This window comes from Phyllostomus discolor, chromosome 5, assembly GCF_004126475.2.
Source record: "Phyllostomus discolor isolate MPI-MPIP mPhyDis1 chromosome 5, mPhyDis1.pri.v3, whole genome shotgun sequence".
Classification (NCBI taxonomy): Eukaryota; Metazoa; Chordata; class Mammalia; order Chiroptera; family Phyllostomidae; genus Phyllostomus; species Phyllostomus discolor.
In genome coordinates this window covers 18,651,239-18,679,140 of record NC_040907.2, presented here as the reverse complement: position 1 = coordinate 18,679,140, position 27,902 = coordinate 18,651,239, and the positions used below count along the sequence as shown (strand labels likewise).

Sequence of the window (27,902 nt, the reverse complement as noted above, 5' to 3'; positions counted from 1 at the left end):
AGGAGCACGGGCACTTCCGCCCGAAGGGGCAAAGCCAGCGGCTGCGGAAGGCGGCGTGTGTCCCGCAAAGGCGAGCTCGCGAGAAGATGTGTCGGGCTGGAAGGGGCCAAGGGCCTCCGCACCGCCTCTGCCGCCTGTCAATCACATGGCCCCGCCCCAAGCCGCGCACCCCTGGCAGGCTCCGCCCCCACCCCTGGCTGGGCGGGAAGCGAACGCGCGTTCCCTCCCGTTACCGCCCGCCTGCGGGGAGGGCGGGGGAGGCGGGAGGCGCGCGCTCGAGAACTGCGTGCTCGCGTACGTCGCCGGGGTTCGGCTGCGTCGGTCTTGCCGTCCGCCCGTTGCCGCCGTCGCTGCCGCCGCCGTCGCCGCGCTCTCGCTTCGCCGGCCGCCGCCTAAGGGGGTTGGGGCTGGGCCAAGCTACCGCCGCTGTTGCCGGGATGCCGCGGGTGTACATTGGCCGCCTGAGCTACCAGGCCCGGGAGCGCGATGTGGAGCGCTTCTTTAAGGGCTACGGGAAGATTCTGGAGGTGGATCTGAAGAACGGGTGAGGAGGGCGCAAAAAGGGCCGCCTGGCTGGGGACAGGGCCCCGGCGGTGGCGGGGATGCCGCGGGGACGGGAGAGGGACGCCTGCCGGGCTCGGAGCTGCTATCGGCCTGCTCCGGTTCCGCCATAGTCGCGGCGCTTCGGGGGCACGAGTAGGCCCGGGTTCCCACTGCGCCTGCGCGGGTGGGGGTGGTGGAGGGAAATGGGAGCAATGGTGAGGCTCGGAGTGGGACCGGGAGAAGGAAAACCCGAGTGGGATTGGGGCTCCAGGCAGAAGCGCACAGCTTCAGGGCGCGGAAGAGGCCTGGTTTTTCTCCGGCTAGGCACTGGGGCTGGGGACCGGCTTTTTTTCCGGCTAGAGACCAACCTTTCCCGCTGTACGGGCCGCTGGAAATAGACAGGATTTCCTGCTTCCCTTTCACCTCTTCCCCGGTGTAATGGACCAGACGGTCACAACGCATCTTTCCTGGAGATAGCAGCTCTGGAGAGAAGCCCTGTTTAGACTTGCCATGTGCCACACTTTGTTGAGGCGGGAGACTCCGGTTTGAGTAGTCTAGTGACAGTTTCGAAAGTATCGTCTTGCCATGCTGAAAGACTTCACCGTTCCCTCTACGAGGGTAAAGTCTTAACTCGTTATCTTTAAGACTCAGTACAGAGTTTCCAGGCTGTGGTTTCCGTTCTCCAGCTTGCCAAAAAAATTGTTTTGTCGTTGTAGAATTTGGTGGAGAATTGTGGCCACCCTGGCTAGTACGCGCGTCAACTAGCTACTGTAGGCGTAGACACACAGCGCGAAATTGCTTACTGCCTCCTTGGGTGTATGTGGTCTGTTACTTGTGTTCCTAATCTACTGTGGCAGAGCAGGGCCCGTGGGAGCTACATGTTTCAGGGAAAACCGATGGGGAGTCAGGTCGGGAAAAGACATTCAACAAGGAAAACTGTCAGAATCAGGAAAGTTTAGGTAGGATTTCAAAGACACGGACATAAAAATTAAAAGGAGTTAGGGGCAACATTTTAGGGTACTGAACCTTGGCTTTTTTTTTTAAAGACCTGCCTTGCAAAGGGTCTAACATTGCTACAGTTTGCGCCCCAGCATAACATTAGCAACTAACACTTGAGTAGTTAGGGAATATACCTAAATGTGAGTTGCATGTTTGAGGAAAAATTGGTAACTACCATATACTCAGAATGTTGACTGGGTTTTAAAAAGTCAAACCGATCTAGAAAAATCACTCAGGAAAATGTCCTCAATAAATTGTTTTTTATGAATACTGATTTCGTTTAGAGTAAAAGACTTAGGAAAATATTTTGTTCAATAGAGCTTTCTGTTCTTAAGGGGTTTTTTGTTATTGTAATATATAGAGATGTGAGAGAACAAGTTAAAATTCCCAGTTTCCTTCAAAACCCAAAGAAGTTGACAGAATAACTAAATTTTACGGGGAAAGCATGAGTTTTGAAGCTAGACAGACCTGGGTTAAATCTTAGCTTCACCACTTAGTATCTGTGGGCAAGTTACTTCTCAATTCTAAGTTCCTCACCCAGGAGAATTAGAGATAATAATTGTGAAGCATTTGGCTCATAGTTGTAAATGGTGGCTGTAATTACAGAGATTTGATCGTGGTGTTGACGAGACATCTTAGCTTGTGTTTTGTAACATAAAGCACATTTGGTGAGGCCTATTTTCTAAGGCTGCTCAAGTGACAGTGAGCAGGAAATGATGTTGATATTTAATGGGAAAACTGGTTAATTGAACAAAAATGTTGATAACCAACCAACAGGGTGTCTGCAAAGTGAATTGAGAAGGAGACAAAAGAATTCTGTTCTTGAACACATTAAGTGTTTATGGTTATAAAATGTATACTTCGAGTTAAATGCTTGTTCTCATTTTAAACTCAAACAAGTAAAACTTGGAATGGATTGTTTGAAAAGGATTTTAAAGAATGGATTGCCTAAGGCTTCAAAGGAAGAAAGAGGAATGCCTGGGAATAGCACATGCTGTCACAGGTAATGAGGGGTTAGTCCAATAAGGAATAATTTTGAGAAGTAATAAACAATCTAGTTTGGATTGACTCTCATTAAGGATCTAGAAATTTAACAACATAAACCAAAAACAACTATAAAATTTTATACTAAAAAATCAAAATCATAAATTAAGAATTCAGAGGCCTTAGAGAGAAAAATTGAGCAACCCTAGAAATGCTGGGATGAGAGAAAGGACGGGTTCCTCCGGGACCCTCAATGTCTAGGTCTCGTTTGAGGAACTGTTGGATCTTACAGTTCTGTTGCTGGACCGTGGCGTGCATGAGATCTGCGATTGAGAAGAGAAATAGGACGTTATTTCAGGGATTTGAAGACAGGTGTGACAGTCACCAAGCAGGCACACCTCCTGGAGTCATTACAGAGGAAAATGAGCCAAGAATCAATGATATAGATGTATTTTAAGTAAGAATTGCCTGGGCAAGATGGCAGGAGTGCCAAGGAGTCTGAAAGGAAGGAGCAGGTCCAAAAGGAAAAGGTGGCATAACACAGCAGCCTGTGTAAGCTCGTGGTTCTAGAAACAAAGGAGGATGGGAGGTCTCCCTGAGCAGTATTTTTGAACATACCTGGATTGTGATTAATAGTAATTGAAACTCAAAAGCAGATGTTGGGTGGTTAGGGCATTTAAGAATTGCTGAAGAGTCCAAGTTTGTAGAAGGGAGATCTGATCAGTAGACAGGCATGTTACCGTATTTTGCACATACAGTGCGCTCCTGTGAATAATGCGCACTCATGGTGTTTGTGCACATTACACACAGGATTATTATACCCGTGGTATGTAATCACATACCTATGTATAATGTACATCCTTATTTTTCCCTCAATTCGGGCAAAAAGGTGTGTATTATACTTGGATGGTTGTGGATAAAGTTCAGAATTAATTGCATAGGCATAAAGTACTGCTGTAGTAGAAAGTTGATCAAATGAAGCAGGTGAGCTCTCTAAATGAGACTTGAGTGTCAAGGAGAAGCTTTTATGGGCCCTCTTGGGATTTGGAGAAGATGGGTGTGTGTAGTAGTTCATTGTACCAGGCAACCGTAGTGTAGAGTGCCTTTGTTTTGGGAGAGGTAGGACCACAAACTTGATACAGCTCTCCCAGGCAAATCCCCTTAGGTGGAACCTGCTGCACTAACTCCAGCAAGAGTCGGGGGGGGGGGGGGGGGGGGGGGGGGGGGGGGGGGGGGGTCAAGGAAGCAACAGTATTAGCACGTGGTAACCTTTGCTGCCTCTGACTATTTGTGAATCCTGTGGGCTTTCTTTTTTATTAATAAAACCACTTTACATGTAAAGTGTAGAAGGTTTTTGATACAGTAGTTTCTCTTGTCACAAAATTTTGTGGTTTTAGTCAAAGACCTTTGTATCTTAATTTTTCCATATTTTAGTTAATGAATTAAACATCGCATCCTGAGATTATTCTACTTGCCTAGTAGCTGGACAGGTAAACCCCTCCCCACCAAATCATTGAGGTGGTAGGTTTCTGTTTTGTTGTTTTTGTTGTTTGTTTTAGTTTGTTAAAGGCATGAATTAAAACTTTCAAGGGAAGCTTGACTATAAATTTTAGAATCTGTGTTTCATATTGCAGTGAAATAGTTAATAGCCAGAATTTTTAGGGGATATCCTGGTCTGTATAATTGGATTTTTATGGTACCTAAGTATTACCAGGAAGTTTCGTTCTCACCCTCGTTAAACATTTTTTCAGGTAGCCCTAGCCAGGTGGCTCAGTTGGTTGAAGCACTGTCCCCTACACCAAAAGGTTACAGGTTGGATTCCTGGTCAAAAGGCTGGGATGTGGGAACCATCCCTGGTCAGGCGAGGCGGGCACATTCAGGAGGCCGCTGATTGATGACCTCTCACGGGGTGGGGGCAGGGGGGTGTCTCTCCCTCCTCCCTCCCAGTGTCCCTCCTTCCCTTTCTCTATTAAAATAAATAAACATATCCTCAGTGGATGAGGATTTTAAAAAATTCCTTCAAGTAGAAGGTATCTTATTTAAGTGTATTAAGACTCCTTAATGAGTGGAGACCTTGTTGTATTTGTTTCTGATCTGGGGCATTGTTAGGCCTCGGATACTAAGATGAGTCTCCACCGACCCCAGAACCTACGCAGGGATTTTACCTTTCAACTGCATTGACGAGAGCTTGTTTTTCCCTATTTTTTCTTTTAAAGGGGCAGTAAGGGAGATACATTAGTTTAATGTTCCATGTTAGGTTTTTCATTAATTGAACCTTTTTTCTTTCTTAATTATGTGGAAGATCGCCTTCGCCCATTACCAAAGAGCAAATAAATGTTTTATAATTTTCTGTGGTAACGCTACAATAAATGGGTGACAGGAATGACAAAAGAAAAACACTCTCCCTTTAAGGACCCCTTTTTGTTACTTTTTTGTTCTTGGGCAGTTGTGTTCTCAAAAATGGTGTCATATTTGAACCCACACAGGCCCAGGCTTTGGAGCTGTGTTAAGTAAGGCATTTGTTCTGGATTAATTTTATGATTATCTAAGAAGAGATTAAAACAAAGCTTTCTTTAAAGGAGTGTTTATACATAGTTAACTAATATTTCAAAATAGCATGTTTGTTTCTAATTATAAAATTTTTACATGTTTATTGTAAATTTTTTTAATAGGTAAAAATAAATTATCCAAAGATGACACTCTGCATTTTCACACTTTTTAGAGAAAAGGGAAGGAAGAGAAAAAGAGAAGGCGAGAAACATCAATTGGTTGCCTTTCGCACACCCCCAATTGGGGACCCGGCCCACAATCCAGGCCTGTGCCCTGACTGGGAATCGAACCAGTGACCCTTCAGTTTGAAGGCCAGTGTTCAGTCCACTGAGCCACACCAGCTAGGGCTACATTTTTGACACTTTTACCTTCTCTCACACACTGTCTTCTTATTCCTCCTCCTCCCTTGTTTTAACATATTCAGGGTCATGCTATAATTATAATCCTATTTTGTGGCCTTTCTTTTTCTGACAGCCTGATGGTCCTTTCCCTTGGTCATTAAGTGTTCTCTTACAACCTGGTTATTAATGGCTACATAGTATTTCCGCATATAAATGCTATTTAATACACATAATTAAACCCATGTTGTAAGACATTTAAGGTGCCTTGTTGGTTTTTCACTGTTTCATGCATCTAAAGCACTGCTGTGGGTATCCTTTAGTAAATCTTGTACACGTGCTAGTTGTTACCTCAGGGCAACTTCCTACCAGTGGAACTCTGGAGTCAGTGTATACTGTTCACACTTTTAAGGCTTTTGTTACCCATTGATTTCCATTGCTCTGAACAAATAGTGTTTATGTTTTCACTTGCCATGTATAAGAGTTCCTATTTTCCTGAGCTCTCAACTATCCATTGTTACGATTTTTAATACGATTTTTAATACGATTTTTAAATTAGAATATTTAAAAATTGTGTATGAGGAAGTTATCTTGATGCCTTTAATGCTCATCCATTTAGTCCCATTTAGCCTGCCAACTATAACAAATTCAAGAACTACTTTATTTTTTAAGATTTTATTTATTTATTTTTAGAGGGAAGGAAGGGAGAAAGAAAGGGAGAGAAACATCAATGTGCAGTTGCTGGGGGTCATGGCCTGCAACCCAGGCATGTACCCTGGCTGGGAATTGAACCTGCGACACTTTGGTTCGCAGCCTGCGCTCAATCCACTGAGCTACGCCAGCCAGGAAATTCAAGGACTTTTAAAAACAACAACAACCAAAAACCAAAACAAAAAAAAACCTTCAGGCTGATTGGGGGGGCAGGGTAGGAGGAAAAGGCTCGTGGAGATCGTTCAGACAGCACCAAAAGCACAAAGTGAAAAAGAAGTGTCATTGAGAATACTTTTTCAATAGGCATGGTCTTAGGTGCCATTTTAGGTCCCACTTTTTCTACTTAATTTATCTTGTGTATTTTTTTCCTATTACATTAAAATCTTTCTCATTCACATCATTTTAATGGCTGCATAAAACCCGTTGTATGGCTGTATCATGCTTTACCCAACCGTTCCTCCTAGGTTGTCTCTCATTTCTTGCTGTTAAAAATAACCCTGTGGTGGACATGAGGTGCATACAACTTTGTTCGCATTTTTATCACTCCTGAGGACAGATTCCGGGAAACAAAATTCATATGTCACGGCAGGAATAAACATTTGCAAAGCCATCAATACATACAGCCCAATAACTTTCCCTCCCAGCAGCCTTGCCAGCACTGAGTGTCCATGTTTAAAATCTTTGCAAGTTTAACAAGTGAAATGGTCTTGTGTGTTTTAACCAAGAATTTTTTCTTAAGCAAATAAGACATACTGAGAAGCAGGACTGTGGATTACATAGCAGTCTGTTTTATTAACAGCATGACCGATACAAATGGGACTGAGTTTTTGTACTGAAGTCTTGTTGAAGTCAACCTACCTCCAAAAAAGTTTATTCATAAGTGTGTTACTTTATTTTTCCCAAGACATGGGTAATTTTTTAATTTGTCATTTTGGTAAATCAGTGCCAGGAGACGAATGCCGCACAGGGATTCCGACCAAAGGTTACTGGCGTTGACTACCCTGGCTCAGCCCTTCCACTCCTCGGTCCCGGTCCCTGCAGTGGGTGATCTGGGTGAACATTCTCTTTTTCAGCCAAGTCATTTTAAACCCCTGTTCCTCGGTTACTGTCTAGCCCCTCCCTGCTTCCTCATTGAGGTAGCATGTGAATGAAAGAGCCATGTGAAGAATTTTCCTCTTCTCAAAAGATGGGTACAGGATGTGGACTAGACAGAATGTGCTTTGGGTTATTAGTACATCTGGGCGCTTCCAGGTGACCTAAGGAGAACATTGTGCTTTGAGCTCCTGGAAAGAAAGGTGCTCCAGGCACCCGACAGAGTACTTACTATTGGGGGTGGTATTCAGAAATTTGTGAGCTAACGCTGCGATTGTCAAACTAGAATATATTAACTGTTCATTTGAATGACTTATTTTTTACCTGAGTATATCAAAACACTGTACAAACAAGTGTTGTCTCTAGTTTGTGCTGATGGGGAAACTGAGGCATGAGGAGATTAATGGATTGGACCAAGGCTACAAAATGAGTTGTTGACCTCTGGAAGCGGAAGCTCTTTCCTATTCTGGAAAGAAGCTCTGCATCTGCAGCAGACAGATGCAGTGTGACAGTGTCGGTCAAAGCTGCGCGCATGCCGTCTCTTTCCAGATGGTTCTGTCCTGTCCTTCTGGGACTTGTCTCCAAGGGTGAGAAGGTGGTTCAGGTTCCACAGCTTGTTCAGTCTTTAGTTTCTTGGCAGAAGCTTCCAACAGGCTGGCAAGTTAGCTGCCAAAAAGTATGACAGGTGGTACTTTTTATGACATCAGCCCCGGACAGACTGGTAGTGATTCTTCACCCCGGGCTGCTCTTTGAAGAGCTGTGAGGTAGGCTTTGTGCAGTAAGTGCGGCAAATGACCTCTGCCCTGTTAGCTACGGGTCAGACTGCTCTGAATTTGCGTGCCTGTGTTTTGAGGAAATGCCCTACATGACCTTTTCTTTGTATTGAGATGAAAGTTTGAGGTATCTGAACTGCAAATGATACCTGAGGAAGCACTTTAAGGGTAGTTGTAATCCCTCCGTGGGGTCCCCCAACCATGTCTTTAGCCCTGGGAGCCAAACAGGGCGGGCAGGGGTCTTCCTAGACAGAGACTTTTGAGACCTAGAGGTGGGTGGGGGACTGAAAGGAGGGAGGTTTGGAATGAAAGTCAAGCAGGAGGCTTGGGGAGTCAGGAACCACAGACCGGGAGCACTGACTTTGAGAAAAGTTATTTCATATGGGTGAAATAAGGCTATCAGTTCATTAATTTTAAAGAATTTCATTAAAATATTACATGGCCAGTTTCAGGGGAAGGGCATCCCCAGGAAATAGCATAGGGAGTGTCATCTTTAACCAAAAGTAAAATAAAAATGAGAAAGGAACTGGCTGCAGCCCAGGGACTGTGGGACAGTTACGAAGGACAGGAGAATGGCCAAGATGGTCCCAGAGGCGTGACCTGTAGGAGGCTGTAACAGCTGTCATCCCCCTTATGATGTCTTTTTAGAAGCAGGCACTGGTCTTCTTCGCAGTTTTGGTGTTGGAATCAGGTAGTGCTGTCTGCTGAATGTAAACCTTTATTAATTAGCTACGTGACTTTCATCTTTTGAATTTTTAAAAAATTGTTTGTAATTGTGATTGAGTCTTCATGAAATTTAGTGGGTCATCAGGGAATAGTTGACCCCCTTTTCTTGTGACACCTTCTCATTTCATTTACCCTTACTGTTGACATGTCTGAAAACTGAATAGACACAGGTGTGATTGTGTTGGCCCCCCGCTTAAGGAAAGTAGCCGTGTTGACTTAAAAATGTCAATAATAACATTTAGTTATGACAGGAAGTTCTGGTTGTGGTCATTTGATCTACAAACTGTTTGCAGGTCTGTTGCTTTCTGAAGGTAGTCTCATTTTGTAGGGTAGAAATATGACTGCAACCTAGTAAAAACTGAAGTAGCATAGAATAAAACTAAATTTGAATGTGATTCATATTTCTCTCTACCTCCTAATTTGGAGGAACTATGTTTTATCCCTTAGTTTTTAGGTTAATGATTGTTTCTGTTCTGTTTTCCTCTGGTATGTGAATATTCCTGTAGAGGAGATGGGCTGGTGTTTTCTTTATGGTTTGTCACCTTTCTCTGTTTTCCTAGACTGGTTTTTAAATTTGTGTAAGTTTGGTTCTAATACCCTAGAGAATAATTGTTCACAACTTAGTAGTTACAATACATTGAATGGTATTTCTTGCCATCCAGTTTTTCTTATAAGATGCTAATATTCATGTGGGTATTTGTAACCCACAACACAGTTTGATGAAAGTGATTTTCTGTGTTCCTGGAGGTTGTGTTTCTTAAATCGAGTTTGCCCTGTGGAACATTGTGGTGGAGTGCTGGTTTTCGGTTAGAACCAGGGTTTGGAGAGTCCCAGGTGCTGGGTTTCCTTGGCAAATTGCTTAACTGCTCTAAGTCTTAGTGTCTTCATCTTTGAGCTTGCAGTAAGTGTCAGTTGTGAGAGTTACTACAAAGGAATTTGAAGGAGGGAAGAGTCCTGGCAGGCAGTAGTAGTCATGTTCACCATAGTTCGACATTAAATCGGATCTTAAATGCTTATCTGCAAAGTACTTTCCTGGTTGCTGTAATTCTCATACAGTTGGAGGGCTGTAAACCTTACAGCATTCTTTGATTTCTGGCCCATTTTCCCCATTATTCATGCTTATATATTTTTTTTGATCCCAGTCATTCCTTACAAAACTGACTAAATGCATTTTAAAATACATAATACTGTCAGAGCCCACTCACATCCACCCCCTCTAGGCCCAACTCTGTCGTCTCTATGCTAGTCTAATTTGTGCTGAGTTGAAAACCAAAGACAGATTCTGGGGGTTGATATGGGACCTCCAGAATGGGATTTGCACAGAATAATCTTATTTTTCCTCTATTCTTCTAGTCTGTTATGTTCTGAACCCACACATGTTTTCGGAAGGACCAGATGGCTGACACTGGCTAATGGGAACCAAAAGACGAGTGAAAGTAACGTGATTGTTACATACCTAACCCAGGCTTTGCGGTGCTTCACCCAGCCCGAGAAAAATTTGTTTTTCCCTCTGGAGACAACCCCACTGTGTCAGAAAACTTGCATACCACCTGGCTGACCTGAGGTCAGGCTATCACGTCAAGCAGCAGCGCTTGTTGAATGGAGAGGATTACACTCAGGACGGGGAGAGAAGCATCGGCCTCTACAAAGGCGGTGTAACCTTGTGGTTAAGAGCTTGGATTTTCGAGTCTGTTGGATCTGGGGTCAAATTTACCTATATCACTTATGAGCTCCTTGATAATAAGCAAGTTGCATAGCCTCTCCAAGCCTTGATCTTCTCATTTGTAAAATGGGGGTGATGATAATAGTAGGACTAATAGTATGCTCTGCACCTTTGATATGGGGCATGAGTGAAACATGGACAGTTACTTACTGTGTGCCAAGCACTAAAGATTAACTTTGGTTGTTATTATTAAAGAGCTCATAACCAAATGAGAGGAGAAGCACAAAGAAAAAAGAACAAGGCTTGAAACGACACAACCTTATGTTAAACATAAAAATGGATAGAAGTTTTGAAGCTTTGAAGAAAGTGCTGTGAATGATCAGAGTCAGGCAGGTTTCTGAGACTCATACAAGGTGTATGGAAGAAGGTTGGTGTCATTCACCTTGCATAAGCAAGGTGTTCCAGGTCTAGAGGGTGACACAAACAGAGACATTTAGGAGTCATTATAGACCTCTGAGCGAAAGAATGATAAAGTAGCTGGCTTTCCCTGCTATGTGTAAAGAGACAAATTGACTAAGTAAAAATAGCCTCTCCTAGAATTAAGTAAGTTGATCAGACAGGAAGAGACAGCCCTGAGGGCCCAGCAGAATGAGCAAATTGTGAACTAGGCAATAGGCTGAATGGCCAGCCAGAAAGGAGTAGACAGAGGTGATCGCAAGGTTGTTGGGAGTGAATCAGATGGCCAGGGATCCAGAAGAGAGAAGTCATGAGGTAGGTTTTCTTCTTTGAAGGTGGGGAAAGATCAAGTGCAGACTGAGCTGTGGCCAGCGTTTGCAGACCAGGAATCCACACTAGCTCTAATCAGAGAGCTCTTGGTGTTCAGGAACTGCCGGTTTGCCGACGTGAAAAGAGCCCCAGACTGGGTATTGGTGAGTCCTGAAGTCGCACCCCAGCTCTGCCACTCAGTGAGCACGGGTAAGTCATCCACCTTCTCCGGGTGGCCTTGATGGCCCTTCCTTCTCTGAGGCCAAAGAAAGGAAATCCAGAATGCCCAGAGCAGCCTCCTTCCTGTCTCGAGGTAGAAAAGGGTCTCAGGAACCTACTTCGTGTAGTAGGAGCTTCTAGTTGTGGGTTATAAACAACCCTCTGTAACCGGGAAGGTCAAATTGCGACCGTAGTCAGTGACCCAAACAAGCGACTGTGACACTGGTTACTTCTGCCCTGAGGGCTGGACCACTGCACACCTGGAATGTAGCAGACCTCTGGAACCAGGGGCAGTCACAGTGCTCACTCGCAAGCTGCTCCCCGAGTTGGCCTCACCTGAGCACTAGAGTTGGTTGCAGAGTATCTTTCTGCAGTTTTCCAAGCTCTTTGTGCAGACAGCAAGAATTGCTGTGTTGTTGTTGTTTTAATTACTCTCCTATCAATGTGTCCTAACTTTTTTTGCCTCATAAACACCACGTTGGCTGAAGTACAGGTCCAACACTGAGTGCTTTGAAAGAAAGCTATTTGATTCCTGTTCACTAAATGCCATTTCTTTCAGGGTAGTAGATGTAAGGGCTCTGCCCTTAAAGTACAGTGCTGTTGACCGACCCTAGTTTGAGGGTTCAAGCCGACCCATGGGTTAACTTCAACAGATGAAAATTTTTCCTTGGCTACAGCAACAGCCCTAATCCTGACCAGCCATGGAGAGGTTCGGTTCTTACAAGGAAATGAGTGAATGTGGGAATGGCTCACCACATTGGGAAAACAAAACTCACATCCTGCTGATGGTTGGCTGAGGACTGTCATGTCCACATACAAAGAAAAGCATGTGGCACAGTTGTAGGACAAAGGTGAGCAGAGACCCACTATGGAAAGGGGCACATTTTTGTCATAGAGAGAACATCCAAGGCATGCCCCTCGGTGAGCAGTGTTGGTGGGTGGCCGCAGGCACACGTGTGGCGGCTTGCTTTTCCTGGCTCCCCACGTCCACTCCCTGTCCGTTAGCTCGTGCCCAGCACCGCCTCAGCCAGTCCCTGCCCAGCGAGCCACCGATCAGTGCATCTCCAAGGCAAGCCATGCTCATCGTGTTTCAGACAGGACTTTTCTCCAGTCTCCCTGCTCAGAGATTACGTTGGGAAGACGGTGGTGGCCCTAAGTTATTCCAAAAGGGGTGCGATGAACTCGACATCACCTTCAGTGGGACACAGTGGGTGGAATTTGGAACCACTGGTATAGGTTACTAGTATCAGGGGAAGTCTGTAGCAACAACACAGGCTCAGATGATCATTCTTTGGGGAATTCTTCTAAAATTGAAGTCTCGGAGTACTTCGGTTTGAGAAACATGCCATTCCAATTCGAGCGTTCCGGTGTTCGGACTGGGAGCCTGAGCCGCGCATTCGGTGTTGAGTGAGGAAGGGCATAGCATTGCCAGTGGTGGGAGAATGGACTGAAGCTTAGGACAGCCCACGCCGTTCAGTGTGGCTTTGTTTGCGCTGCCCAGCTGCCTGGCCACACTTGGTCAGAATCGTGGTGCCCACTTTTTTTAGGGAGAAACTAACAAACTCCCACCCCGTCATTTTTTTGACTTCATTTGTCAGAGTAAAACATGACCCCAAGAAAAGGAGTTTGGGAAAAGCCAATAGAAGAGAAATGTCGAAGAAGGGAGATTTTCTTTTAATTGATAACTAGCATTCGTTTCATAATTAGGCCATGCTATTTGTTCTTTCACACGGGCATGGGGAGCAAGGCTGAGAGACGTGACCTCTGGGAGTCTAGAAGGAGGAGGAGCATTGCAGGGCTTGTGTTTGTTTTTATTTTTAGCAATCTCTGCCAGAGAGGGATTTTTAAATTTGTCTTAAATTCAGTTTCCAGAATTCCTTCATCTTCTTTATTTTCATACTGGAATTATGGGAAGATGGTCTTTATTTTTAATAGAATAAGAGAAAGAGTGTCTGCAGCTAGAACTAAGAAGTGTATCATCTGTCGGGCTGTGCTCTTTCTTGAGAGGCTCACTCTCGGGTCACACCAGGGACACGTGTGCATGTGTGTGTTTAATATCACTCCTTCTGACAAAGGAATCAAAAGGAGAGACATTAGTTATCAGAAAGCTCTTTTCAGAGGCACCAAAATTTCACAGACAGTTAAAATGTTTAAATAGAACTGAATGGGACCCATACAGTAGTTTTAAAGGTATTCCAGATGATAAGGATTAAATCTATCCCCGACTGTCTGCCACTCTTGTGCACACCTGTGGTGCCACCACGTTAGTTTAAGGTCCCCCCTTGTTAAGCCAGAGGAGGACTCTTATTTGTCATCCTTCTGATGTTAGAAAAAAACCTAGATGTGTGTAGTGTAGCTCCCTCATTTCATAGACTAGACCCAGAGAAATAAAATTATTTACACGTGCTTTTCAGAGTTGGTCTATAGCTGAGCGAGGGCTAGATCCCACACCAGTTCTTGTTCCTCCGGTCTCACTAGTTACAGTAATGCCTCAGTTTCCTCATCTGTAAAGCAGGGATAACAGTGCCTGATTCTTGAGTATTGTGATTATTAAATAAGATAACATTGCCTTGTATATGGAAATTAATAAATGTTAAGTAACATTTTGTTATGTAGTCTCTGCCTTATTTGGGGAACCCTTTCGCTCTATCGAATGGAACAAGTCATTCTTTGAGTAAAGCAGATCGAAGTAAAACAGGGATGTGGCGGAAGCAAGCTCACTGACCTGGTTTTTACTTTGCTCTTAGAACAGGCAGGCATCTCTGTCGAGTGTGGTTTGTGGTTGTAGGAGGATAGTTGGTTTAATCTTCCAAACCCACCCAGCATGTCAGTGGCAGAGAGAAGTGACAGGTGCCTGATTTACCCTTGGACTGGACTTTGACATTAAAATGTTGCAAATAGTATTTGTGGCTTTTCACAGAGTAGTGGCCAAAATTTTCCTGTGAAATAAATTGGATCTCAAGTCAGCTATTTTAATAAGTGACTTGGATAGCCCCCCCCCCCCCCCAAAATATGGCTCCTAAGTGACCCACCCATTGGGACTTTTTAGTAGGGGATGTTAAAGAGGTTCTGTAGGGGCCATTGTTTTCTAGTAACCCAGATGAATCCCTACAACTCAGGGAAGAATCTTATTGGCAAGGCATGCCTTCCTTCAGCCTCAGTGAGAGAGAGGTCTGACCGAGCCTTAATTTTTGTTTTCGGACCACTGTGCCTCCACTTAACTGACCGTCCTTTCTTTCCCTCGGAGGTCAGAGTAGGTTCTGCGTGTGAACCTGGGGGCAGATCCAGCGCGCACAGGGTGGTCTTTGAGCCTGGGAGAGCGCGCTGCCTCGTAGGTCTAACACGCGCTTCGCTCTTTAACGACAGCTGGACTTTTTACTCCAGATGACTTGCAGAGCTTAGGGTCTTGCATTCTCTGACCACACCCCAGCCCAAGTAGTTACAAACCATCCTAATTCTGAAGGAAGACCATCTGCGTAGGTGATTTTCTGATTTAATCTTTAGGAGTCACTGTTCCTTCCGACGTCACACTAGATGACTTGGGGGTCGCCGAGTGGTGCCGCACCCCTGTTGAGTGTGTGCTCTCGTCCCTCTCTGCTTGGCATCCGCTCGCTCTCACACGGAGCCAAGAGCAGTGATGCTGTGGGCTGAGCAGACCTGTGGCCAGTTTTGACAACTGAATTCAGGTTCTTGGGAGGGGGGAGTGGGTACTTGATTGTGAGCTATTTAGAAATAAACCGAAGTAGAGAGTGGTTAGCTTTGATTTTTTCTATTTGCTTTTCAAATTTTTTTCTCTAAAAATGATATGATGGCTTTCCTCATGACCCACCCTACTTTGGAAAGGAAAAAGCAGTGGCAATATATTTTATCTGTTAAAGATTTTTAGTGACTAAAGCACTTTTAACATAGAAAGTCAATGATTTGGAGAGGCTTTACTTGCTCTGTCAAATATGACATCATATTCAAAATCACTTACTAAGCTGCTCAGCAATTCTAGCCCATGGAATTAATGAAACCATGTTCTAAAGACTTTATAGCCCATAAAGGGAGCCAGGTGCCTTCTGGATAATGTTACTGCAAAACATTTCCCATTAAACAGCTGGGTGTGCCTGTATTACATTTTTTTAAGGGAGTTGAGATTGAGTGACTCTTAACATTTGAATGCCATTATAGACATTTCATCTTAAAGAACCCTCTGAAATTGTTAGCTGTGCATTGTCACCTAGAGAGACTCTTACTGGAGAGGAACTCTTTAGTGAAGAAAGAATCCTGCAAGACCGAGTTCTCTCGCTTAACGTGTTGTGAGTATTATGTGCTGACGAAGCTGGAAGCATTCTGGTCAGGCTGAATGGACTTGTGGCAAGGCTTGTAACCTGTTTTTAGTTCCAGTATGTTTAAACGCAGAGAAACACTAAGTTTGCTGGTGTGCACAGCCTTGTTAGAATTTAAAAAACATTGCTGGTAACTTTCCTTGTGATCAGATACGATCATTAAGATGGTGTTGCTTTTCAGATAGGAGTGGGCGCAAAGTTAGACCTGCCAGGGTGTGACAAACCAAACTAAAAGTTTAGTGATAACATAGTTTATAGGGCATTTGTTTAACCTTGCTTACAAATATTTTATAATTTCTATGCTTTCATTTTATAAGTTGTACTCTGTAGCAGGCATTAATAGAAGTTTGGAGGGAGTTTGTTTTCTTTCGGGTGTGTGTTAAACCCCAAACCTCTTTGCTGGGAAATTCCCAGCAATAGTTTGTATAGGAGTTTGCACAATCGTATGAAGGTTTTAGATAATTCCAGCCTAACTAAAACTTCATAGAAATGAACTTGTAATAACACAGGGAAGTGAATAGCTCTGAGTATTTTTCACTGATAATTTCTGGAACATTTACTCATTTGTGACTAATTTATTTAGGCAGAGGAACAGGAACTTTTTTAAAAAATTGTTTCACTGAGGAGATTAGAGACACTGAGATTATCTTTAACCTGTTATATTACTCCAAACACGACTTAACAGGTGAAGTGCAGGGCCTGAATGAGGTCTAATCAGTGAGTTCTGTGTGGCATTTTGACACCTAATACCAAGCCCCCCTGCAGAGGTCTTTGTAGTTGCCACCAACTACTTGGGGAACAAAAGAGGCGGTCTCCAGATTTAGCCAGTCTCCTTCTAGAAAGACAGGGGTCACCTTGAGAAGTCTCCCTGTCCCCTGGTAGTGCCTGTTGGCACCAAGCAAAGTGGTTTCAGTTGGAGGAGAAAGTCGATCCTTAGTTTGCAAACCCCACCTAACCTTTGCTCAGCATGAACCTCATTGTTTTCTCTTTAATGTAGTGAAGCTGGATGTCAAAAGGGTGCCAACCAGGCTTTCGTTTGTTCTCTTCTAGATATGGGTTTGTGGAGTTTGATGATCTGCGTGATGCAGATGATGCTGTTTATGAACTAAATGGCAAAGACCTTTGTGGTGAGCGAGTAATTGTTGAGCATGCCCGCGGCCCACGTCGAGACGGCAGTTACGGTTCTGGACGCAGTAAGCATTTAAAGGGCATTTGTATCAGTGACATGCCTTTGTTATTAAATGTTAATTTTTTAAGTAATTAAACTATTGTTACGCTGAAATGTAATGATATTTAAGCCATTTGTTTTTAAAATTATGTATCTTAAAATGTAAAATTGCAAATAAACCTCTTTGATAATGTTTAATTTTAATTAAATTAATGGCATAAATTTCTTGTTTTAATACTTTATAAATATGTTTAATGATGTATGTTTGTGTTGTTTTGTTTTTCTCTGTAATGCAATTGTTTAACATAGATTTAACAAAGACCTCAATGTTTTAATTAAAAGAATCCTTTGAGGCTAAGATGACTGCCTGTTCCATTTGCTGACCTTGGGTTACCTTTCCATGCGTGGCTCTTTGAACCATTGTGGCCCTTGGCTGACCAAAACAGGAAGCCATGTGACGACCGCAACCTTTCCCCATTAGACCTGGGTGGTGAGGATCCCAAGGGTTAGACACAGATGAGATTAAACTGAAATAGGTGCCTGAAAATCTTTTTTTTTCTCTCATATAAAATATTCACAAAAACTTTAATCACTGTGAGTAACACCAGTAACTGATTTAGTAATTTGGTTACTTATTTCTAAATTGTTAAATTGTTCATAGTTTTTAATTTATGCATGTTAACTTTAAATATAAATATTAATGAATATATATACTTACAACTTTGTAAATTGAATTAAATTTTCATGTTTGATTGCTTTTTTAAAAGAAAAATCTAGTTTGGATTTGAGGGTGGGGATAGAGTTAAAATATATGTGCAATTTGGGTTGGGGGTGAATGGTATATTTAAGGGGAATATGTGCTATATCCTTTTTGCCTTTTCCCCCACTGAAGTAATCTTATCTATTTGAACCTTCCAAAGGTGGTTATGGTTATAGAAGAAGTGGCCGAGATAAGTATGGCCCTCCCACCCGCACAGAATACAGACTTATTGTGGAAAATTTGTCAAGTCGGTGCAGCTGGCAAGACCTAAAGGTTTGGACCCTGTTAACCTTCTGGGATAAGGTTGGGCAAGAGTTGGCCCTGGCCGGGTAGGTCAGTTGGCTGGAGTGTTGTCCCAATGTGCCAAGGTTGCAGGTTTGATCCCTGGTCAGGACGCAGAAAAGAATCGACCAAAGCATGCATAAATAAGTGGGCCAACAGATCAGTGTGTCTGTCTCTCTCTCTGTCTCTCTCAAAGTAAATGGGTGGATGGCTGGGCAGAAAGTCGCAGTTGGGAAGGAGGAGTTTTTTATGCAGGCCTAGGCACGCGCAGAATGCAGCGGTATTCTGTGGTTGGAGCCTTCCCGAAGCATTTGGAGACTCTGTAAGTGAAGTTTCTGTCTGAGCACAGAAGACATCGGAATTTCACCGCTGCCGTAGGTTATGGGGCCGTCCCTCTAAGGCCAGTCGGTGTTGCGCAAGATTTTCCTCCACGGAGGACGTGAGCGAGAGCGGTTTTCAACCGTTTTCACCTCACGGCGCACGTAAACTAATAACTGAATTCTGTGGCACACCAAAAATATGTTTTTTGCCAATCTAACAAAAAAAAAATAGTATAATTTTGATTCATCACACCAGTTGGCTATTTTTGTGTTGGCTGTTGTCATTTTTTTTATTTGACAGTCCAAGGGAAAACAGGTCTGTGCCTCTGGCTAAATTGGTCAGGTATTCATGTTTTAGAATTCTTATGGCACACTGGTTGAAAATTGATGTTACAGAGAGATACCAGTGTAGGGTTTGTTTGTTTGTTTGTTTGTTTGTTTGTTTGTTTGTTTTTTAATTAAAGAAAAAGTTACAACCACCAGTGTTTCCTGCACCATTAGTTGTAAGGTGCAAGTTTACATCAGCTTCTAGTGTAGGCCCTCTTTGGTAAAAATGGTTATGTGACCCATGTTTTTTCATAAGGTTTATTTGATTTTCATGGAATATTTATCCTGAAAAAGTTTTTAAATTACTTTTTTAAAAAATTTTATTAATTTTTAGAGAGAGGGTAAGGGAGGGAGAGAAATGTCAATGTGTGGTTGCCTCTCACGCACCCCTTGCCAGGGACCTGGCCCACAACCCAGGCATGTGCCCCGACTGGGAATCAAACCAACAACCCTTTGGTCCGCAGGCTAGCGCTCCAGCCAATGAGCCACACCAGCTAAGGCTTTAGCCTGAAAAAGGAAGGGTTTTGTTTGTTTGTTGTTTCTAGAAAACTTGGTTATCTTTAGATAACAAAGATGAGATCCAGAAAAAGGTTAATTCACGCAGTCAGTCTTAGCAGAAGGGCTGGACGTGGGGCCTTCATTGCAGCGGGCCCCTGCGGGGGGCCTGCCAGCACGGCCACACGCACTGGAGGGGGGCCCAGTGTTCTGAGAGCTAAAGGCTGAACACTGCGGGTGGAAACTGGAAAAGCTTTCAACGTTTGGGTTAAAATGGGGCCTAACCAACGTCCTCATTCGGTTTTATATTCTGTACCTTTGGTAGTTTTGCTCTTAGGAAGAGAGAAGAATGAAGTCAATTTTCTAGTAAGTCAAGGCAGCCTTAAGAGCAGGCTTAATCCCAGGTCTGCCATTTATCAGTTACTCCACTTTAGCGCATCAGTTTCCTCTTGTGCTTCATAGTCCTCGCCATAAACTAGGACTAATAGTCACTTCTGCTCAAGGTTATGTGAGAATAGAAGGCATTTTTATATTTTAAAAAAAAAAAAGCCTATACTGTTCCTGGCACAGTAAATGTTAGCTGTTAGTCAAGGAAATGCAAAAATAAAACAGATTCAGGGGATATTGTTACTTTTTAAAATCTGTAAATTCATAACACCCCGTGGTGATGGCACTGAGATGAGATGGATACAGCAGTGCACCTCTGGTGTCGTTGAGGGCGGCCCGCGCTGTGCGGCAGAGGGGCCACGCACCGGCTGCATGTCAATCAGCGGAGGACACGTGCCCATAGACAGTAGTGGGTATGCTGTGTGGCCTGGGTAGATAGTAGGCTCTGCACCGTCCGGGCTGGTTCTGTGTGGGTGCACTCTACGGGCTCCCACGACACAGGTGCCTGACGACACATTTCTCGGGCCAGAACACAAGCACAGCGTGGCTGTTAGGAATTCCAGTTCTGACGGCCGGCTGCTTACTTTACGTTCAGACCCTGGCTCGTTCACCCACTACCTGAATGACCCTGGGCAGTCTACTTAACCTCTCAGTATTCCACTTTTCTCTTGTAAGATGGGGGTAATGATACATCTGCTCACATGGCTGTAATTAGGACTGAATTAATCAGCATATACCTATCATACAGTGAACATTCAACATGTTAGCTGAAGTAAAACAGTTTTTGTGCAAAGATGTTATTGCTGGATTATGAATAATAGCAAAAGACTGTGTGTGTGTGTGTATATAAAACTTAAAAGTCCCAACAATTGTGAAATCCTCAGAAAAAGTATTGGGCACACAAATTATGAAGACATGTAAACATTTTATGATTCACTGAACAAAGAAATAGTATCAAATGGCATGTGTTCAGTGTTTATGACAGTAAAATATAGAAAGGAAAGTAATAAAAATAAATTGTTACTGAATATTCATATTGAGTGTATATTACATATAAAGAAATCTGGAGAAATCGGCCATAAGTCCCTGAGTTTTAAATTCATCTAAATTTCATTTCTTTTCAAGCACTAATCAGACCTCTCTTTTGTATACACTCTCGTACGTGTCTAGCATGTGAGCTGTACTCTCTATTGGGCTGTATCAGGCCCTTAAAGAGAGCGAGGAAGGCAGCCAGGAGCAGTGAAGGGACGCGGGTGGGCTGCAACCAGAGCCGGGCAGCCCTGTTCTGTGGCCTTCTTGTCTGTCGTTTGCTTTGAAGCGATAACAATTTCAAATAAAATTGAAGTTCTAGTTTTATAATCCCTTTATGTATTTGTTTGTGTTATCTATATCTGTACATGTTTTTAGACAAGAATTTATAGTGAAATGTAAAAATCCTGACTTAAAAGTAGTGACAGGAGCCTCTAAAGCTTCTCTAAACAAAGGACGTGCCAGTATAAAATCTAGAAAGTGATAGGTAACTAAAAGGTTTTATATTTACACATAACTTTATTTAAAAGAACAGTTAAATATTTATTATCTCTACCACCTGCCAAATGCCTGATGCTACAAAGAACCTCAGTAAATAGTCGGTGTGTAGATTGAAATATTTTCAGAGTAAACTTTATTCTGAGGAAAGCTAGCATTTCTTCCAAAAAGAAAGGGAAAACTTTTGTAATGGTGATTGCATTAGCTACTTTAGCGAAGTACGTGTTAACCTCTCAGCAACTCTCTTTCCCTCCAGGACTACATGCGCCAGGCGGGAGAAGTGACGTACGCAGACGCTCACAAGGGCCGCAAAAACGAAGGGGTGATTGAATTTGTGTCTTACTCCGATATGAAAAGAGCTTTGGAAAAATTAGATGGAACTGAAGTCAATGGCAGGAAAATCAGATTAGTTGAAGACAAGCCTGGTTCCAGAAGGCGCCGGTCCTACTCCAGGAGCCGGAGCCACTCCAGGTACTGTGCCCTCCGTGTGCCAGAGCCCACTGGGGACTCGTGGGTGAGAGCCCAGAGAGCCTGTTTCCATTCTCCTGCTGGGTTCTCGGTGGCGTGGTTCCATCTGGTTCAGTAACTCAGAACTTTGAACCGAATATTTATTTGTGAAGCTCTTGAACTCTTACGTCATTAATACAAATAGAAGTAAAGTCCTTTCTCTGAGGCAGGAATCGGTGACCTTCTTTGCCATTTCTTCCTGGGTTCACCAGATCACTCCCTCATTGGGCGCAAACACGGTCGCCGATGAGCCCCTTGGTCACTCCCCCAGGTGCTCCAGCTACTCCAGACTGGAGACCTTACTCGGCAGTTACTCTGCAACTGGGCCAGGCACTTGTGAAAAAGGCAAACACGGTCCATGCCCTCATGAAACTCAGGCTAGTGGAGAAGACGGGCGTTGAGGAAGTAATTGCCGATGGCCGAGTTTGTCTGAGGACGTGCACACGCACGACCAGTCCGGAGAGCAGGCACGGGCTTCCCCGGGATGCATGGTAGAAATAGCCTTGGAGGTGGTGGGCGGAGACTAGGTCTGCATGTTGCTATTTATTTATTTATTTTAGAGACGGGAGGGAGGGAGAAACAGAGGGGAAGAAACGTTGATGTGAGAGAAAAACATCGATTGGTTCTCTCTCACGTGCGCCCCAAACGGCGACCAAAGCCACAGCCTTTCGGTCCATGGGATGACGCTCCCACCAGCGGAGCCACACTGGCCAGGGCGGTGAGTCTTAGTTCTCCTGTGAGTCACTGATACATCCTTCTTCGCCTTCTCTTCTTTCCCATGCGTTTAGTTGTTGGAAAAAATGGTTATCTGTTTTGAAGACTTCTTCATAGTTGAGATTTTGCTAATTGTGTCCTTGCGGAGGTGTCTGACACATTCCTTTAGCCTATCCACCATTCTTAGAAACTCACGGTTAGATGTTGAGGCATTTCCAGCAAGGCTCGGTGCGCTTTGTGAGTAGCGCTTCCTGCTCCCTGTTGCCTCGCTTGTGTGGTGTCTGGACGTCCCACTTTGAATGGTTACAACGTGCATCGGTGTGTTCGGGAGTGGTTGGCCCGCGCCGTCCAGTACAGGGCTCTGCATCGCCCCCCCCCCCCCCCAACAGTTTCCTCATCTGTTGATAATCATGGGCTAGAGCCATTCATTGGAGGTTGCAAAATGACTTTCTAATTTTATCGTTCCTTCTGCATTTAAAGGCTGTAATTCTATAAAGGATGATTTCCTTCATCTGTCCTTTTGTTACCCAGAAATAGAGTTGTTACCGGACATGCAAAATAAAGTTTGGTACCTTTATTTACCAACTTTCAGAATATTAAATGTGCCCTAGCAAACCCCAAAGGTGATGAGGGTGGTAGTTTAGTATCATTTTGAATGAATTCTTGGGTGTTTATACATTTAATGTTTCATTTACTGCAGTCATCGTTTTTATGCTCAAATTGTTCCCTTTTTTTGTCATTGGCACCCTTCAAGTTGGCTCCTGTTTCAGTACCTTTTGGTTTGGTTTGGTTTTTGTGTAAATAGGCTTTACTGAATATTTCTCAAACTTACTTTTTATTGCGATTATTTTCAAAGGTGAAAGAATCGTTTACAAAACATCCCTATACTTCCTTCTGGCTTCCGCAGCTGTTAGCATTTTGTCGTCTTCTCTCATCTCCCACTCTGTATGTATGTACAGTTCATACATGACAGAAGTGTGTTTGTGTGTATTTATACACGCACCCTATACATTGGTTTTGTTGCAGTGTTTGAAGAGAAGTTGTATAAATCATGACACTCCGCTCCACAGCACCTCGGCATGTCTCCAAGGAGAATAGTCACATTTGTTTTCTAACCTGAGAACATTCATAGTGACGCTGTCAAGTTATGCCGTGTCCAGGCCGTGTTCCAGTTTCCCCAGTTCTTCCAGGGATGTCTTCGTAGCTGTGCGTGTGCGCGCGCGTGTGTGTGTGTGTGTGTGTGTGTGTTTTCTGACCAAGGTCCAGTCCAGTCCAGTCCAGTCCAGACATGGGTTGCAAGGGGTTGGGAGGTCCCTTCAGTCTGAAGCAGTCCTCCTTCCCCCTTGCCCCTGTGACACTTACTTTCCTTGGGGGTTTTTTAAGCACTATCTCCCATTCTGAATTTGTTTGTTTCCTCTTGGTGTCACTGAATTTGAACTTTATCTCCTGAAGTACCTGTAATCTGAAAGTTAGATCTAAACAGGAGTAAATAAGATGCAGGTTCAACATTGTGGGCGAGAGTCCTTTCATAGATGACGGTTCCCAGGGACCTGTGGAAGTTTTCCCCTTCCTGCTGTGATGAGATCTTCTGGGCCCTTATTTTATTTTATTTTTTTTTTTTTCGTTCATGTCCTGCCTTATACCTGGATCCCTTGTTGCTTTTGGTAGGCAATAATAAGAGTCCATAGTTTCAGCTTATTACAGATGTTTTTTAAAGCTTGGAGTGTATTTTTAAAATGGCTGTGCCTGGTCACAGTGAGTTGCGTAGATGAGGTGTGTAGAGAGCAGAGGCGGGTAGACTGGAGAAGAGGCTGAATGACCAGTATATGAGGAGATGAGGGGGAGAGTCAGGTGGCTGGTGTGAGGAAGGGGTAAGAAACAGCGGCATCCGTGGAAGGAAGGAAGGAGCCCAGCATTGTGGGTCTGGGGGAAAGTACATTATTATTAGAGTTGCTAAGAGTTTTGCGGAAGCCATGCAGGGGGCATGTTTGTGAGCAACTAGATCTGTGGGCCCAGAGCACAGGAAAAAGGTTTCTCTCAACTTCATGTCTGGACAGTCGGTGCTACACGTGTTTTCTTACTGAAAAACTGTCTGAGTGGACTCCATTCAGCTCCACTTTTGTCGGCAAGTTTTTTTTTTTTTTTTTAAGAAATGTTTTCTTCCTGCAGGTCCCGCTCTCGCAGCAGACATTCTCGTAAGAGCAGAAGCCGGAGTGGCAGCAGCAAAAGCAGTCATTCTAAGAGTCGATCTCGGTCCAGGTGGGTCTTCCTTGGTGTAAGTGGAGGGGGTGAGCAGGAAACATCCACACCATTTGCCACGTTGACTTTAATCATGTGACCACTAGTCTTACCTCACCCAGTTTCTCCAGCTCTGCACTGGAATCCTGGGGGTTTAGAAAGCAGTTACTGGCTGGGCCGTGGATTATATTGTGGGGCATAGCTCCATGTTCCCTTGGCCTTTGCATCTGACGATTGGCATCGAGTGTGAAGTTGCGTGTGAATTCGACATCACTGTGTCTTCTCAGGTCGGGCTCCCATTCCCGGAGCAAGAGCCGCAGCCGCAGCAAGAGTCGCAGCCGCAGCAAGAAAGAGAAAAGCCGCAGCCCCAGCAAGGATGACAAGAGTCGCAGCCGCAGCCGCAGTGTGGACAAGCGCCGCAGCAAGAGTAAAGACCAAGTTGAAGAGAAGGTTCAGAACAACAACAACACCGGGAAGTCCAAGAGCAGGAGTCCCAGTCGACATAAAAGCAAGAGTAAAAGCAGGAGTCGGAGTCAGGAGAGGAGAGCGGAGGAGGAGAAGCGGGGCAGCAGGAGCAGGAGCAAGAGCAAGAGCAAGGAGAAGAGCCGGAGTCAGGAGAAAGGCCTCCGCAAGAGCAGGAGCAGGAGCAAGGGAGGCAGCAGGAGCCGCAGCCGGAGTCGCAGCAAAAGCAAGGACAAGAGGAAGGGGCGGAAGAGAAGCCGGGAGGAGAGCCGCAGCCGCAGTCGGAGCCGCAGCCGCAGCAAGAGCAAGAGGAGCAGAAAGCACAGCAGCAAGCGAGACAGCAAGTCGGGCAGCAGCGAGAAGAAGAAGAAGGAAGACGCCGACCGCTCCCAGTCCAGATCACGGTCCCGCTCGGGGTCGAAGGAGCGGGACCGTGCCAAGCCCGAGTCCGGCCAGAAGGAAGGCCGAGGGGAAGGTGAGGATGCTGGCACCAATCAGGAGACCCGGTCCCGGTCAAGGTCCAATTCTAAATCCAAACCAAACCTTCCATCAGAATCACGCTCCAGATCAAAGTCGGCTTCAAAAACCCAGTCTCGGTCCAAGTCTAGATCCAGGTCTGCGTCCAGATCACCTTCCCAGTCTAGATCCAGATCCCACTCAAGGTCCTAACTGGCTACGACCACAGCTGGAACTACCCGAGAAGTTTTGTACATGTTCGGTAGCCGTAGCACAAGTGGTTGAAGTAGAACATATGTCACTGCTGTACATTTTTAACTCCCCCAATGGTGTGTCTACAATTGTTAAATCTAAGTGCTTCCTCTCTGTAAAGCCTCCTGGCACCAGGCCTTCCTGCTCGACTGAAAACAATCTTCTCTTTGAAAACCCCTTTTCCTCATGGCCCACAGTAGAATATCCAAAATGCCTTGGCTTTCAGGCCTGGCCTTTCTTACAGGGAGCTCAGTACCTGGATGGGTTTAAGGCTGGAATGATGACATAGGTAGGTATGGTGAGTTCAACCATTTTTGCCCCTGAATTGATGCCCTTTGATGTACGCCATTTAGTGAAAGTGCTAAGTCTTAAGTTTCCTACCACTTTGGTTTCATATTTTTGGACTTAACAAAGTTGTGAATAGCACAGTCAAGGAAAATTGATACCTGCAGTAACCCATAGGAAATAAACTATAGAGTTCCATATTCTGGTATTGTGATTATATTGTTTTATATTAAAAAAAGAAAAGAAAAGAATTTTTTTTTAATTTTATTTTTCCCCGTCTTGCAAAGTATAGTGACCCCTGTTTCCATTAAATTTGAATAAAGACTATTTTTGCTTGACAAAATTTCATGGTTCTTGAATCAAAGTTGCATTTCCTGGTCTCTCTTGATAACTCTTCTTAGCATAGAAAGTTCAGTGCATGATGATTCCAGCTTCCTGAGATCGCGTCTGGGGAGCCAGCATTTTTCCTACAGGATTTTTCTCACCCAGCAGTACAAAAGAATTTAGTTTCTTAGGAATTTACAGCCCTTCCTCTCTTCAGAACCTAGGACTTGGCCCTGACCACTGTGGCTCGGTTGGGTGTCGTGCTGCAAAGCGAAGGGTCACCAGTTCAGCTCCTGGTTGGGGCACGTGCCTGGGTTGCAGGTCCATCCCTGAATGGGCCACATACAAGAAGCGGCCGATCAATGATTCTCTCCCTCCCTTCCCCTCTAAAAAGTAAAATCTTTAAAAAAAAAAAAATTTAAGTTAGGATTTGAACTCGGGTTTAAGCAGGGTTTCCACAGGACTGAATCTACTTTCCTTAAGCAAAGGTTTCTAAGTGGCTGCAGGACAACACCTCTAGCCCACCTCTGTGAATACATTTTAATTGCTTCATCGTTTGATGAAGACACACAGGCCTGCTTTGGATCGCCCATTTGTCCAGGCCCAGGTCGTCATTCCACATTCTAGGCACCAAGGAATAAAGACAAGATGGTACGTTTTAGCTTCTATAGTAGCTTCTGTAGCAGTACTTTAATGCTCACAAGAATGCATTTAATAGGGAATTTTCCAAAAAGGAAGCAGCCAAAGAAATACAATGGCCCACTATCATTAGCCTCTGGATGCTCAAAATCCACACATACCTTTCTTTTCATACTTAGCCTTTCCTCCCATCTCCCTCCCAAAAAAAGAGTGGAAGGCAAAAATAGGGATAAAACACAAGGGTAATGAAAGTAGTAACAAATGTAGTAGATATTAAACTATGTCAGTAATCACTTGAAATGTCAGTTATGTAGACTCATCAGCCTTGGCCTGGTTTTGCATCATCCTATAAACTGAAAAGTCACAGTTTAAACAGTTTGATTCCCAGTCAGGGCACATGCCTAGGTTGTGGGTTCGGTTCTTGGTCAGGGCAAGTAGGAGAGGCAACCAACCAATCACCGTTTCTGTTCCTCTCTTCCTCCCTTCCCCTCAAAAAAAAAAAAAAAAAAGACTTTCAGTGGAATTTTAAAAACAGCCATCTATATGTTTAAAGAAACCCATTTTAAATATAGAGACACATTAAAAGCAAAGGGATAGAGAAAGTTCATGGTAACACTAATCAAAGAGGTGTAGGGGCTGGGGGATACATGGTGATGGAAGGAGACCTGCGGTGGCGCACGCAATACAGTCTATAGTTGATATCAGTGATTGACAGGTTCAGCAGGCAGCAAATCAGTACGGACAGTTGAACTGAAGAGTGCCATCAGTGAGCTTCATCTAATTGACATCAAGTAATAACAGCAGAATACACATTCTCAAGTTCACATGGATCACTCAAAATAGACCACATTCTAGTCCATAAAACACATTACGAAATTTAAATGCCAAGTATGCTCAGACCACAGTAGAATTAAACTAGAAATGAACAAAAGAAAGCTAGGAAGTTCCAAGATGGTTGGATATTAGACACATATCTAAATAACACATGTGTCAAAGAAGAAATCCTGAGAAATATTTTGAGCAAATGAAAAAAAACAGCTTACCAAAATTTGTGAGATGTAGCAA

The 27,902-nt window shown here is 44.1% G+C and overlaps 1 protein-coding gene across 1 annotated transcript; it reads left to right on the top strand.

Moving 5' to 3' along the window:
- The first annotated feature begins 245 nt into the window (after positions 1 to 245).
- On the top strand, positions 246 to 26,211 carry SRSF4 (serine and arginine rich splicing factor 4). The gene is made up of 6 exons (XM_028511153.2): positions 246 to 544; positions 16,745 to 16,887; positions 17,783 to 17,895; positions 21,217 to 21,431; positions 24,351 to 24,440; positions 24,707 to 26,211. Exons 1-6 carry the CDS (start codon positions 438 to 440, stop codon positions 25,548 to 25,550), a joined length of 1,512 nt encoding a protein of 503 aa, XP_028366954.1. The 5' UTR covers positions 246 to 437; the 3' UTR covers positions 25,551 to 26,211.
- The last annotated feature ends 1,691 nt before the right edge of the window (positions 26,212 to 27,902 follow it).